Source organism: Quercus suber, unplaced genomic scaffold, assembly GCF_002906115.3.
Source record: "Quercus suber isolate HL8 unplaced genomic scaffold, Cork oak 2.0 scaffold_4, whole genome shotgun sequence".
NCBI classification, from domain to species: Eukaryota; Viridiplantae; Streptophyta; class Magnoliopsida; order Fagales; family Fagaceae; genus Quercus; species Quercus suber.
Window position 1 is genome coordinate 1,516,163 of NW_027069470.1, and position 14,811 is coordinate 1,530,973.

Sequence of the window (14,811 nt, forward strand, 5' to 3'; positions counted from 1 at the left end):
CACCGGTAAAACTCTACTAAATTTTCGCTGCATTCGATTTTATATATATACAAATCCAAAAAGTAAAAACAAAAAGTGTTTCAATTTTAGTATTTCTACCAGTCTATCTACGAGAAAAAGAAAAAGGAATTGAAAAATAATAAAATACTTTATTAAAAAAAAAAAAAAACTTGTTTGATTAAACTATCATGGTCATCGCTCTATTCCTGACGTAACCATAATATAGAATAGAATGGAAGAGCTGAAGAAGAAGAAGAAAATATTATTTGTTTTTTTATTCCATTTTTGAGAATCTTTCTTCGTTTTTTGTTTTTCTTAAAATACGCTTTTTCAATTACTGAATTCGCAGAGCTCAAAAAACACGCACACACAGAGACGCAGAGAGAGAGAGAGAGAGAGAGAGAGAGAGGCTTTGAGTTTTGAATTGGCAGAGCTCGAAACGAAAGCGATGAAGACTTCGCTGAAAAAGTTGCGAGGTTTCGGTCTGCACAAAAACGATTCCAAGGAGCGAAGAGATATTCGGCCTTTGCCAAAATTGGACGAGCTCGCTCAGGCTTCTCAGGTCCGCTATCTTCTTCTTCTTCTTTTTTTCTTTCTTTCTTTGTTTGTGTTTTGTTTGGTTGCTGAGAAACTAACAAAAAGGAAAAAAGAAAAGAAAAGAAATGGAAGTATGAATATCGGAATAATCATTCCGTATTTCCGACTATGTCTGTTGTGAATTCCTTAGGGTTGTTCTCATTTTCCTATGGTTTCTCAGCAGCCAAATGTATTGCTAGGGTTTCTGTTCTCTTTGTACGCCGTTCAGTTTGACTGGTTACTTTTTCTAAATTCAGCGTTTGACCCCAAATTCTAGGGCTTTATGAATTGCTGTAACGAATTCAATTTTTGATTTGGTTGAGAACTTTGTTTGTTTTCACAGAACCAAGTTTTTATAGCATATAGAAATATAGATGCTCTTTTGCCCGAACTAGGAAATGTATAATAGCAGCTATTTTCTGATGGATTTATTTTTTATTTTTTTGTTGCTTATAATTTATAGTGTTTTTTTTTTTTTGGTTGCAGGATATGCAGGATATGAGAGATTGCTATGACAGCTTACTTTCTGCGGCTGCGGCAACTGCCAACAGTGCTTATGGTACTTCCAGGACTTCATTTGGTTTTTTAATTTGACCGTCGGATATGCTTTTTGTGTGTATCATTAAAGAAATGCAGTAGAGAAGGGAATGATCAATGAATGCTTGTCTTTATGGATGCACATTATCTATTAGCATGATGATATGAATTGGCAATTGGGTTTTGATTTAACATGGATTTTGCTCCGATTTTAGTTTAGTTGTAAAATGCATTTACAAGGCCGGGCAGTGGTCTTGTTGGTTGCTACTAATGAATTCGATAATATAGTTGCCTTACATTGTCTTTTCGCCCTCTTAGTTTCGGTAGATGTTGCAGTACATTTTGTTGTGTTGCTAGGATGACATTCACTAGAGTTTAAGTTTTCCTTAAGACCTATGATTTAGTATTAATACATGACTTAGAGCAAAGCTACATCAGTTTTGGGGATTTGGTCTTGTAACAGAGCTTGGAGATGAGTATCATGGGATGTTGTATAAAAATGGCTTGAATTTTCTATAATCTATGTCTAGAAACGCCAAATTTATTTTTCTTCCTTGAGGCTGTTAGTATTATGAACTAGCATATATAGTGAGTTTTGGGAATCAGCCTCTCCAAAAAAATTTGGGGGTAAGGCTATTTACCAATCATCTCTCCCAGACCTCATAAAAAGTGGTTTGTGCACTGGGTATGACAGTTTTTATGTTAATTGTTTTTGTAAAATGATGATGGGAATGGTTTGATTCCATGATTCCACAGTATTTTAAGTTTTAAATTTGAGTTTTAGCCCGATGAAATGTGAATTTTCTCATACTGAAATTTGAATTAGTGTGTGATGTCTTGTTTTCAAGTAGTATACTTATGTAATCCCATTTATTTTTCAGAATTCTCAGAGTCGTTGCGGGAATTGGGTGCTTGTCTTCTTGAGAAAACTGCATTGAATAATGATGATGAAGAGAGCGGTAAGTCAAGGGAAAACATTATTAACTAATTTATTTTTTCTTTCGTAGGTAAGATTTGAAAATAAGACATACCCCAGGCCCACACCACCGTGTAGGCAAGATTTTAATGTTGCTTTTGGATTTTGTTTTGGTCTAAAATTTGTTCAAAACTTATATTGAAGTTTAGAAACTCTAGCTTATGTCTCAACTAATTTCTTTGATTTCTTTAGAATATAATTCTCCTAGTACCTGTTTGGCATTGTTGTAGGAAGTAGAGCTCTAATTGTAAAGATTTAGCGGCAGAGATTTTGCGATGTAGAGTTTTAACTGCAAATATCTTTAGCATTTAGAGCGTTTGGCAAATTACGGTGAACAGTGCTTTAAAGTGCTGGGTTTATAAAGCATGAACAGTATATGAAGCTCTTAAGGATCCTGCTTAATGCAGAGCCATACAGACTCCTAGTTGGGTTGCTATTTTACATTATGACTTCAACGAGGTTCACTTGCAGTTTTGTGTGGTTAGCGCACTCAGAAAGTAAACTTGGTTTTGTGTACTTCTATAGGAATTCATACTGCTTTTAATTTTTGTTTTTCTGCATATCCCACGGTAATTCACACACAAGATGGTTATTGATTCTGATCATATATATTACTTGAGCTAAATTTTTTTAAATTTGTTTCAGAGAAATGCAGACCATTACAATGTAGTTGTTTCATCCCAATCAGTGGAGAAATAATCTTTAGTTGTTTTTATTCTTTTGCAGGCAGAGTTCTGCTAATGCTAGGAAAAATACAGTTTGAATTGCAGAAACTTGTTGATAGCTATGTGAGTCCTTATTCTTATCTGTAAAATATTGAAGAAATCTCTCTTTGATTTTTCCTTGGTAATGAGTTATTGCTTTGCATATTACAGCGCTCTCATATATTCCAGACAGTCACAATCCCATCAGAGTCTCTTCTTAATGAACTTCGAACGGTTGAGGTTTGTTCATATGGGTTCTTTAGTCTAATCAGCTTATGACAAGTTTATATTTGTTCTTGTGCCATGCATAATTTCTGCATTATCTGGCTGTTTTGTATCCTAGATACTGAAACTTGGAAGATTGACTAGAGGATTGTAGAGAGAACCAATGAGGGAAGGAGACAGAACCTGAAGCTTCCTTCTTATGAAGGAAGTGGCAACTCAATGAATGGCTCTATTACCTCTCCTTTAACATGGGAAAATAAAAGAGGGAACCATACTTGAGCTTGAGGGAACACAATGGCTAGTCTGACCTAGGTGGGGCAGGCATCATTGGTCTTTTAATCTCAATGTGTAAACAGTAAAGCCAGGAATTAATTAGAGGTAGCATGAATGTATGGCAGCTTAACCAGCTGATAAAAAAAAAGGATCAACTGTCATTTGAAATGCACCATTTAGGGGGCCTCATGCTACAATAGAGCTTCATGTTATTATAAAGTGGATAGGACCTGATCAATGCTTTGTAATTCTAATTTAAAAAAAAAAAAAAAGAAAAAAAAAGAAAAGAAAAAGAAAAAAAAATGCTATGTAATGCTGGTGCTTATCCATTCCAAAGTATGCTACCAACCAATGGACCTTTTCTTGGAGAGACATAAAAAAGATTTTGATGAGCCATGGAACCCTTGAAAGAATTCAGATGCTTCTGACATTGAAAAGGCTTGCTTTGCAAATTGTCCTTCAAGCATTGTTTAAATGTATAAAAATTCAGATTAGTGTTATTGACTAAATATTGCATTGTTAAGACTAATTGGATTTAAATTTTCTTTTTTTGGAGGTGGTGTTCCTTTTTTGTAAATTTCTGTTATTAGTGATTGCTTTCTTTTTCGGAATATGAGTATCTGTACCAAATGCGTAGTTTTCCATGGGCTGAATTTGGACATTTTATTTGTTGCTTCTCAATTGCATTAATGTTTTTTATTGGCCATATAAAATAATAGTCAATGAGCTTTTCCCTCTCATATTGATGCAGGAAATGAAGCGACAATGTGATGAGAAAAGGTTCAAAACTTTATACCTTCTCAATTCTATGTATATAAATATACACCATACACTTATTCATAAATGTGTGTGCTTGTTTGTGTGTGTACATATATAAATGGGGAATTAATTTCTTCTAATTTTGGTATGTGATCTACAGAGATGTATATGATTATATGATGACAAGACAGAGAGAGAAAGGGCGATCAAAAACTGGAAAAGGAGAGAGTTTTTCTTTGCAGCAGTTACAAATGGCTCGTGATGAGTATGATGAGGAATCAACCTTGCTTGTTTTCCGGTTGAAATCTCTAAAGCAAGGACAGACTCGAAGTCTTCTTACACAGGCAGCTCGCCACCATGCGGCTCAGGTTTTCCATTTTTCTTCTCTGACTGTCTGTTTTTGTAAAACTTTGTCTTTCCTCACGTTGCATAATGCTCTCTTTTTTGTTTGAAAACAGTTGTGCTTCTTCAAGAAGGCAGTTAAGTCTCTTGAGGCAGTAGAACCGCATGTGAAATTGGTAACTGAACAGCAACACATTGATTACCAGTTCAGTGGACTTGATGATGGGGAGGAGTATGATGATGATGACAACGACGACGATGACGAAGAAGAAGATGAGGATGATGATGAGGATGAGGATGATGAGGATTTCGATGACAACGATGTCCTTGATAATGGGGAATTGAGTTTTGATTATCGACAAGATGATCAGGAGCACGATGTTTCTATGACACAAAACCCAATGGAGGTGACTCTTTATTCCCTTCTGCTTCTGGTTGAGAAATTCTAAACAGATGTCTCTTCACCTTTTGAAATAGATCTAGAAGTGTTGGACCAAAAAAAAAAAAAATTTGGTAGCATGTATAAGTACTTACATTGATGCATTACATCCACATGATGCACACATACAATAATTTTGTATACAGAGCATATACTAACTAATGATAGCTTCTATGCCATGCATATGATAGCATAGATGCTTTAATCTTTCTTATGATTCTTAGACTCTTGTGCTGTGACGTAGTGAAACGCTGCAATGGTTTGAGGATTAACTGTTTCATTTTTTGCCAGTCAATGCACTAATATGAAAATAAAATAGATAGTGACCATACTATTTGCCCCCCTTTTTTATTTTTTGGTTGTCAAATTTCTGCAGCATTACATTTTGCCAAAAAGTTGGATCTCATATTAATTTGTTATATAATCATAAAATGTTTTATGCAGCTGGATCAGGTGGACATTACATTTCCCCAGGTTGCAAATATGGAAGCTGTGAAGGTAAAGAGCCCAATCTGTCACTAATTAATTCATTCACAGTGACCAATATATACATTGCAATTTAGTGAATTTTTTATGTTGTTGCAATATAATTTTCTGCTAACAATCTGTTTATGCTTGATCTGATGACAAAAGTAACTGTTGTATGTGCATGTGTATAGTCAGATAACATATCTAGTCAAAACTTATGGATGAGGATTTGAAAATTGTTTTCCTAAATCAGTTTTCAGTGGATTGGATTGGTTAAGAAAAACATACATATATAATGCAGTCTGTCCCATGAAGCAACTCCAGGACCTGGACATTTATTACATTTACTTTACCTTCTTAAATATTTTATCTTTGAGATTCAGAAAACAACATTTGGTTACTTATAAGGCATATGCTTCCTTTCATATTTGCAGGAAAATATGGGGAGGTTCCGTAGGAATTCTTTTTCCTATAGAGGTATTAGTAGGCCCAGCAGCCAATCAGCCCCACTTTTTGCCGAGTATAAATTTGATTCTACTGAAAAGGCAAGACAGATGCAGCCATCATCAACACGTAAGTTGCACACATATGTACTACCCACTCCAGTTGATACAAGGAGTTCAATTTCTACAGGATCAGGTAATCCAGTGCTTCACAAAACACAAACTACTGTTACAGAGCGTACTCAGCAGTTGTGGCATTCCTCCCCACTGGAACCAAATAAGTTGCAAAAAATTAAAGTAGATGAGAAAGTTTCTGGACCCACTGTTAGAAATGCTCAGTCTGTACTCAAAGAGAGCAACAACAATTCTGCATCCACTCGGTTACCCCCTCCTTTGGCTGATGGACTTTTATTTTCATGGCATGACACACGTGCTGCTGCCGAACCAAAAAAACTCAAAAGATATGCCTTTTCTGGTCCATTGACAAGTAAGCCATGGCCTACAAAGCCTGTCTCAGCGGATCGTCGCCATTTGTATTCTGGACCTCTTCTGCGAAATCCAATGTCTCAACCTCCATCAACTTCACCAACAGCTTCTCCAAGTACTTCTCCTACTTTTATGTCCTCACCTAAAATAAGTGAGCTTCATGAACTTCCAAGGCCCCCTGCAAGTTCAACCCCCAAGTCTTCAAGACCTAAGGATTTTACTGGACATTCAGCCCCCTTGGGGTCAAGGGATCAAGTGCTTTCTACTACAAATAAATCAGTTGTTTCAAATGCAGCATCTCCGCTTCCAACACCTCCTCAAACCGTAGCACGTAGTTTCTCCATTCCCTCAAGTAGTCCTGAGGCGATGAATTCAAATGCATCCAAGCCCCTGGAAACTCCTCACAGCTCAGAGATGACTGAAGTCATTACTTCACCCCCTTTGACGCCAATAACCCTTTCTAGCAACTAGCCATCATCAACTTGGTTTTGAGACTGTCACTCGGGCTGTTCAAATTAGAGGTAATTTAGAAACCTGTTCCTTTATTTTACTTATTTGTTTAAGTAATATTGTGCTTAAATATTACTTATGAGTTATGAATGTGTGTGTGTGTGTATGCGTGTGTGTGATACACCTAGGGACACATAAGAACAAACTGATGATACAGTAGTTGATAGATACATCCATGTAAGCATTTGATGAGATGATCATAACACTGTATAACATGGCTTTCTTTTGGCTGTGACCTAATTTATCTTTACAAAATACAATGAGCTAAGTTCCTTCTATTTATATCAACAACTAACTCAAGGAACTCATTTCTAGTTCATAAGTCCTACTTGTTTTCTCACTTAAACCATCTTCAACTTCATGTTGAGACACATGCTTTAATAACTTGGATATTTTATTAAGCAAGCTTTGTATCGGCCTCTGTATGTCTACAAGCTGCCTGTTTTGTCTCCTGTTGTGAACCTATTTTAATTACAAATACTCAGAACTTTAGTCAGCTAAAGATACGTGTTTGGAAGTGTTGAAAATTTATTGGGTGTCTAGTACTCTTTCGACCTGCTATGGGTGTAACACCTATTCTTCTTTTTCTTAGTGTTGATAAATTTGGATGCAGGTGCAGGTTGATTCTAATCATCTTCGGTGATAATTTTTTGTTTTTGATTTGGCAACCCAAAGTCCTGGGAGCAAATTGTTTCACCACATCGTACAGCTGCAGATATGTAAATATGTCCTTTATCTATAATTTTTTTTTCTTTTTTAACATATGTTATAGTCACCAATTAATTTGTTTGATAGGTGGGCACTCGGGGTAGATTAGTTTAATAAATGCTAATATTTTTCATCATTTGAGAAATTTTGTATCTTCCACGCAATTAATTGCCAATTGCTCTTTTCTTTTCTTTTTTCCCTCTTACAAACCATGTTGGCTCCCTTGGCTCTTGATCTTCTGCCTAATTTAGTGTTTTCTAGGTGGGCATATTATTTATTATTCATTATTCATTATCAACAAGAAGCAATTGATGCATTGGTCCCTACTTGAATCTAGAATTTCATGTCAAGAGCTTAGTTGTTCAGTGTCTTTGTCTGGGAAGGAGACCAGGGTTTGAATCTTTCCTATATATATAAATATAAAGAGTTGAATGTTTCAAAAACTCCCAGGAGGGATGGAGAAATCAAGAGTAGTCTTAGGGCTTGTTTTGTTGCGTGAAATTTGAATCTGCCCCATTCATAATTGCTATGCTATTAACAACATGAATCTGCCCCATTAAAGAAAGCTGCTATCAACACCATAAACTAATGGGAAGTGGAATTTTTTCTTTTTCCTTCCTCGGAATTTATCCAATGCCCTTGTTTCTGTTGTGATAATGGCTGCCCTGTTGAACGGCCTCATAGTGGAGATTTTTGAGAAAAGATGATGTACAGAACAAGATATAGCTAAAAACACACAAAAACTACACTGGAGGCATGATACTATTCATCGTCAATGTTAAAAAATTATTCTTCTTCTCTCTCTCTCTCTCTCTCTCTCTCTCTCTCTCTCAACCACCATCATCAAACCCAACATTAGAAACAACCACCAACAACATCAAACCCATCAAATCCAAAACCCACATCGCAGCAGCAAGCAAAGAGGGAGAGGGGTTTCAGCAGTAGTGGTGTAAATGGGTCGGCGGTAGTGTTGTGAAAGAGGTTGGGAAATCACGGCAGCAAACGACGGGTTTTGGCGGTGGTGTGAGTGGGTCTTTGGTGTGGTGTTGCTGCGATGATAATGGTGGTGTGGTGTTGTTGGTGCGATGGTGGTGTTGTCTTCTTTATGAGGTGTTCTAGGTTGAGAGAGAGAGAGAGAGAGAGAGAGAGAGAGAGAACAATAAATAATAAAAGAATAATATTTTAATAATAGAGTATTGAGCCTAATGTAAAGGCATATACAAATGAGTATGTTAAAATAGTTTTATTGGCTAAATTTGGCTAAATTCTCACCGAGCCTTGTGTGAATGCTATAATAATAATTATTATTATTATATTATTATTATTATTTATTTTATTTTATTTTTTTTATGGAAAACCAATTTGTCCTCTTCACTTGATCAATCAATGTAAGTGACCTGCTAAACGTGAAGAGACTGGAATGCTTTAGAAAAAGTACCACCATGCAACTGCACACTCTACAGCTTAGAGCATGAAACTATGGAGAAAATGTACCCTGATATTAAGGAAATTTTTTGCTCATATTTGCAATTTAATCTGCTGTTAACAGTAACCAACCTGTTTAGTGGTCTAAATTTGTGGTTCTAAACTCGACATTTCTGTTTTGTCATTCTACTTCAATCATTTAGATTCTGCAAATATTAGCTCATCTTGCATGCGGAATTCCAAAAGTTTGGACGTACAAAATCAGAATGGTTAAACATCAAGACATGGAATTATGCTTTTGCATCCTTGCACCTATTTAAATGATTTGTTTTTTAAAGCAAAGCCAAGAGCGTTAAAAGAGTGTAATTTTTAAAGTAAAGCCATGATTTGTTATTCTTATTTTCAAGAGAGAATAGGGCTAGCCAAGCCCACAAATCATCCAATAAGCTATGGTTTAAAGGACAATTATTTTGGAAAGATAATACAAAGTTGACCGACTTTATCAGCTGGCATCATTTTTTCCAAAAGCTAGTTAGCGCTCTTCTGGAATAGAAGGTATCTCCTGTACTCGTCTCATGCACTGTAAGTAAAGATTAACATGTGCAAGGGACCCATATGTTCGTCTCACATTGGTAGCATGAGACAAGCGCATATAAAAATTTCATCTTTTAGACGATGAATTCTTTTGTTACTTAAAGTAATCAATCTATGCAGTGCCTTACAAGATAGACCATGCTTAGAATTATTTGAGAATTTTGTATTTTTGACAATTCTATAGTTTTTTTTTTTTTTTTTTAAATAAAAAAATAGCTGGAGATTGAGATTTGTATTCTAGATATCTCTTATTAGTGGAATTACAAGATTTTGAATATCACGAATTAATATTACGTGATGGGTCACTTATATACATCTAGTATATTACGTTCTCCAATTGAATTCAAACACTTAATTGTTTTAAATTTAATTATTTTTGAAAAAGATAATACAATTCTTATCTTAATGGTCAATATAGCTAAATATTTGAATCTAATTGGGAACCTAATATAATGTACTTACACAAACTGGAGAATCAAAAGTTCATACTTCATTGATTTCTATATATGTATATAAACGGTACAATACAACGTGCTTCCACAAAACCAAACCACCTTGATAGCTCCAAGAAAGGAGCAGAACATTCATAGATTTACATCATCAAAATGGAAAAATAGGTGGTCGAAAGTTGAAATTTTAAAGAAAACATGGAGATGGAAAATCTCTGCGCTAAATATAAGTAGGCTTTTTCTTGGTGATTAGTAATTATGCTAGATAATAATTATATTAGTTAAACATAAAACTCGTCCCATATAAAGAGAAATTAGACAGGTGGAATGGCAACACATTATCGCCTATTAATTGTTACATCATTAGCAGCTTCCTCCTACATCATATCTCACAAATCCCATCAGTTCTGGCCCTTCAAGTCTTGGATTATTCATGAAACTGCATCCAAATTAAAACCACATACTAAATCTTGAAATAAAATAAAGAGAAATAGAGCTCTTATTGTTCTCTTAATGTTAGAATAGATTGTGTAAATGATCAATTACCTTTCCTCAGAGAACTTAGAAAAGGATCCAGAGGTTGGAAATGTTCCACACAAATCGTTGTTTGACACGTCACTGCAAGATTCACATGGACTTCATTAGAGCCAAGAAAAACTAAAGGAAAGAGAGAAGTGTATTTCAAGCATTTATTTTATAAATAGCTTACAAGATCTTGAGGCTTCCAAGTTTGGTAAGTTCCCTTGGTATTTTTCCAGTCAGGTTATTGATATTCAATCGCCTGCATGGACATTACGTTAACCAGTCACAAAATCAGTTCATATTTACAGTTCACAGTAAAGAATGTTTAACTTTATATCAATTTTTTGGTCCCACAATAATGGGCCAACCATAAATTATGATCAGAGAGCAGTAAAATTCTTACAGGAATTTGAGATTAGAAAGCTTAGAGAGAGAGGCTGGGATGGACCCAGTTAGGATATTGTGGTAAAGATCCAAGCTAACGAGGCTTCTCAATCCTCCAAGTTCCTTTGGTATGGGACCAGTCAAGTTATTCATGTACAGTTCCCTGCATAATAGCGAACAAAATACCAACCAGCTCAATTTTTATTAAATGCAGCACCATACATCATGAACCATAGGAATTAACACCAAATCCATTAATATGTAATCCAATTGGTGATGTCACATTGGTACTGACTCGCTGGTAGAGTAGGTGGCAATATAAATATTCTTTCACAGTTATAGTATCCAACAAACTTGTGCATATAGCAGATCTTACATGCTAATTATTTTGTTTGTATTTATTGGACCATTTAACATCCTCATTTTGTCTCTCCACAAAAAAAAAAAAAAAAAAAATCCTCATTTTGAATTTAAAAAAAAAAAAGTGTGAATTGTTATGTCTGCGATATTTTCAAAATGAATTTTAAATAGTTATAAATTGTTACTGATTCTAATACAAGATGAAAAGGTTTTTTCTAGGTCTTTTAATCGATTACTGTACTCTCATGCTAGGAGAGATAGTAATAAATTAGCTCATTGTCTAGCTCGGCATTTTGTTAATGTTTCAGATTATGTTGTGTAGATGGAGGAAGTTTCCCAGTTTTATTTTGTACTTCAGGCTGATATAGTAGGTCTTCATTAGTAAAGTTCTTATTTCTCCCCAAAAAAAAAAAATCAATCTGTTAAATTACTTTTTTTATCTACCCGCCATTAGTAATAATTTGTCACCTAAAATTTGATGTGAAAAAAAAAGTGTGAAAATACTTTTTATTTTTAAGTGTTGCCGAGGCAACCATCAGACTTTAATTGTGACTAGCAAATTAAAAATTTTCAACTTATATATAATTAATTAATTAATTATAAACCTTTTGGTTTGGTGAGAGTGAGATAGATATAAATATTAATATTATTAAGAACTGGATAAAATTATAGTTGTACTTACAGATACTGAAGACGCTCGAGATTCCCCAGCTCGGGAACCAGACTGCCTGACAGCTTTGCATTACCTAGGTCACTGCATATATCATATACTCAATTAAACTCTACGGATAAAGATTCCATATAAATTTATGATTCAAAGTTAAACACCTAGGACCTCGGACCAAAACTTTAAAAAAAAAAAAAAAAAAAAATTATACCACCAAAGTAAATATGACTTGAATTCCCAATGAGTAATTATTTAAAAAAATATATATATATATTAATAAAATTCATTCTTTATGTTGCACAAAGGTGATGTAGGTGTCCTTAAAATTATTACTTTGTTTTTAATACAAAATTTCGGAAGAGTATGAAAGTATCACTATACTGCAAACTCTGAAAGAGTAAAGTACTAGTAAAAATTGGCGTTTTCTAAAGCTCATAAACTTGCATCAGTTGCATGTATGGAAAATATGGTCAAAGTCAAGAGATCAAGTTGTCCTTTGTCTTTACTAACACATCAGACAGAGTTTTCACGGGTGAGAGCTGTTAGCTTCAAGAGAAGGGAAGCAGTACATCCACATAAGGAGAAATTTTTTTTTGAGAAAGCACACAAGGAGAAATTAAAAATAAATAAATATGATATTTTCCTTTATGACAATTCATACTACTTTTACATATACCATCATTTGAATACGCTTTACAGCCAAATATAGTACTAGATACAAATTCAAGACATGTATTCAAAACTCAAAACACCTAAAGAACCAATCAAAATAATTAAATAAACACAAGCTACAATCAACTAAACAAACATTGAAAAAATAAAAAAAATAAAAGTATAGGGAAAATATATGATTTACAGTCGGGTAACTCGATTATCACTGTCGCAAGTAACGTGGAACCAAGTGCAGGGATCAACCAAATTCAGATCCCAGCTCTCTAAAACACCATTTGGATCCTTCACAGATCTCCTAAACGCGTACAGAGCATCCCCTGTTGATTCAAAGCCATAAAAACCACTCAGAACTTATATATATAGCATAATAACCAATAAGAGCAGGTTCAATATAAATAAATCATTTTGAACAATAACCAAGAAAAAGTAGCTAGGTTCAAAATAAATAAATCATTATGAAAAATACCCAGATTGAAAATTCTTTTTGTACCTTCTAAGTTTGCATTTGCAGGTGCTAAAAGGGTTGATAAGAGAAGAAAAGCAGTAAGAAGATGAAACATTGCCCTCATCTTCAATAGCAAAACTTGAAAGCTAGCTGTGGCTTAAGATTTTTATGAATAACAGACTAAAACTCTCAAGAGCCTTAAGGGACTTAAGGAGTCAAGATCCTTATGAATACAGTGTGTATGTGTGTGTGTGTGCGTGTGTGAGAGAGAGAGAGAGAGAGAGAGAGAGAGACAGTGTGTAGTTGCCTCTTTCTTCTTAGCAAGGAGGCAAGGAATCAAAACTTTGGTGGGAGATTTATAGAGCCCATAAAACTAAAAGGACTGCTAGTTGTGTTGTGTACCCAAACCAAAACAACGGTTCCAATACTTTTAATATTATTAGTACGGGTGTGCCAAAGTTTTAATGAGGTGGGCAAAGTTGAATACATATTTTTTTTCTGCTGGGTATTGTCAATTTGTCATTGTCCTTATTATATCTTATTATTTGGTTCTATAACGTGCACGTCCATATCATTAACGGGATGGGAAACTCTAGTGAGTAGAGTGATAGGGAAATTTTTTATATTTTTGGCTAAAGGACAAAATTTAGGTTCACCTTAGTTTTATTCATTAAATTTAATTAGTTACTTTGTACTTATAAATGCAATAAAAACTATATTATTTTTTTTAAGGAGCAATGTTATCTTTTTTTTAAGGTTTGATTAAGTAATTTATTTGTTAATACAATCATATGATTTAATTTACTTGGAGAATTTAACATATAATGCCTAAGAAATTATATCTAAGTTTTATTCTTTGGCTAAATTCAATTTAGTGTTTTTGACTTATATTTCATTTATCAAATTAGTTCCTAAGGTTTATTTTTTGTTTGGTCCATGTCAAAATGAGTTATGATGAGACTGACGAACTCATTTACTGAAGACGACGACCATAAGTCCAACGAAGACATCCCTGAACGAGCAAATTAATACCCACTGACAGGACTGACGAACTCATTTGCCAAGACGACCTCAACAATACAGACGAGGGCATACTTGGACGAACAAAACCAATGCCCACGTCACTGACGAGGGTAAAGCCATCCATTCAATACAGCCAATTAATATATAGGGCAGTTACAGATCCAGCTGTATGAGCCGTTGGAGCACATTGAAGCCACATTATGAGGCACGAAACGTTACTAAGAAGAGCATTAAAACCACCTTAATTGCCCCAACGGCTAGGAGCTGTAACCGCATATATAAAGCCTCCACATTGCCAAGTGCAAGATACATACACACATAGACACTAAGAGATCTCTTTCATTTTTGTTCAATTACATTGTTTATTCCCAAGAGAGCTTCTTATACTGACTTTGGCATCGGAGGCATTGTGGCAGGCACCACACCAGTGACCACCTTTGAGAGTACGTTCATACAGGTTGAGGATTGCTTCTATTTGACCAACTCGACTGACGAGCTTACGGTTTATCAGTATAACTCTATTGACGAACTTATTCTACTGACGAACTTACTTGACTGACGAATTTACGCTTCATCAAGTTAACATGGTCTTTCCATCAAATTTTGTTAGTAAATGAAATCATTTGAATATAATTTTTTATTATTATTTTAAATAAACTCATCAAAGAATATGATCTATTAAATGATGCATCTTATGAATATTTTCAATTTAATTTTTAATTAAAAAAGTTATAAACTACGTTATTTATTAGCAAATTTGGATGGGAGGACTAGATTGACTCATTTTTACAAAGTGAGGGACCCATTTGACAAAATCTTAAACA

At 34.6% G+C, this 14,811-nt stretch overlaps 2 protein-coding genes across 4 annotated transcripts; one reads left to right on the top strand and one right to left on the bottom strand.

Annotated features, from left to right (window-relative positions):
* The first annotated feature begins 203 nt into the window (after positions 1–203).
* LOC111991042 (uncharacterized protein At2g33490) lies at positions 204–7,637 on the top strand. Of its 3 annotated transcripts, none has more exons than XM_065770808.1 (11): positions 204–562; positions 1,063–1,135; positions 1,995–2,072; positions 2,816–2,877; positions 2,965–3,033; positions 4,043–4,101; positions 4,211–4,418; positions 4,509–4,799; positions 5,276–5,329; positions 5,734–6,749; positions 7,358–7,637. In XM_065770808.1, the coding sequence occupies exons 1-10, from the start codon at positions 449–451 to the stop codon at positions 6,697–6,699; spliced, it is 1,974 nt and encodes a 657-aa protein (XP_065626880.1). In that variant the 5' UTR covers positions 204–448; the 3' UTR covers positions 6,700–6,749; positions 7,358–7,637. The 3 variants fall into 3 exon arrangements, with proteins under 3 accessions (XP_065626880.1, XP_065626876.1, XP_023878582.2); XM_065770804.1 differs by having other exon boundaries at positions 205–562; positions 7,352–7,637; XM_024022814.2 differs by having other exon boundaries at positions 206–562; positions 4,043–4,071; positions 7,352–7,637.
* A 2,296-nt stretch (positions 7,638–9,933) lies between these two features.
* LOC111991038 (leucine-rich repeat protein 1) lies at positions 9,934–13,352 on the bottom strand. Its single transcript, XM_024022809.2, has 7 exons — positions 13,010–13,352; positions 12,704–12,836; positions 11,863–11,934; positions 10,840–10,983; positions 10,624–10,695; positions 10,461–10,532; positions 9,934–10,353 (listed from the first exon to the last, which is right to left on the bottom strand). The coding sequence occupies exons 1-7, from the start codon at positions 13,086–13,088 to the stop codon at positions 10,278–10,280; spliced, it is 648 nt and encodes a 215-aa protein (XP_023878577.1). The 5' UTR covers positions 13,089–13,352; the 3' UTR covers positions 9,934–10,277.
* Positions 13,353–14,811: the final 1,459 nt, after the last annotated feature.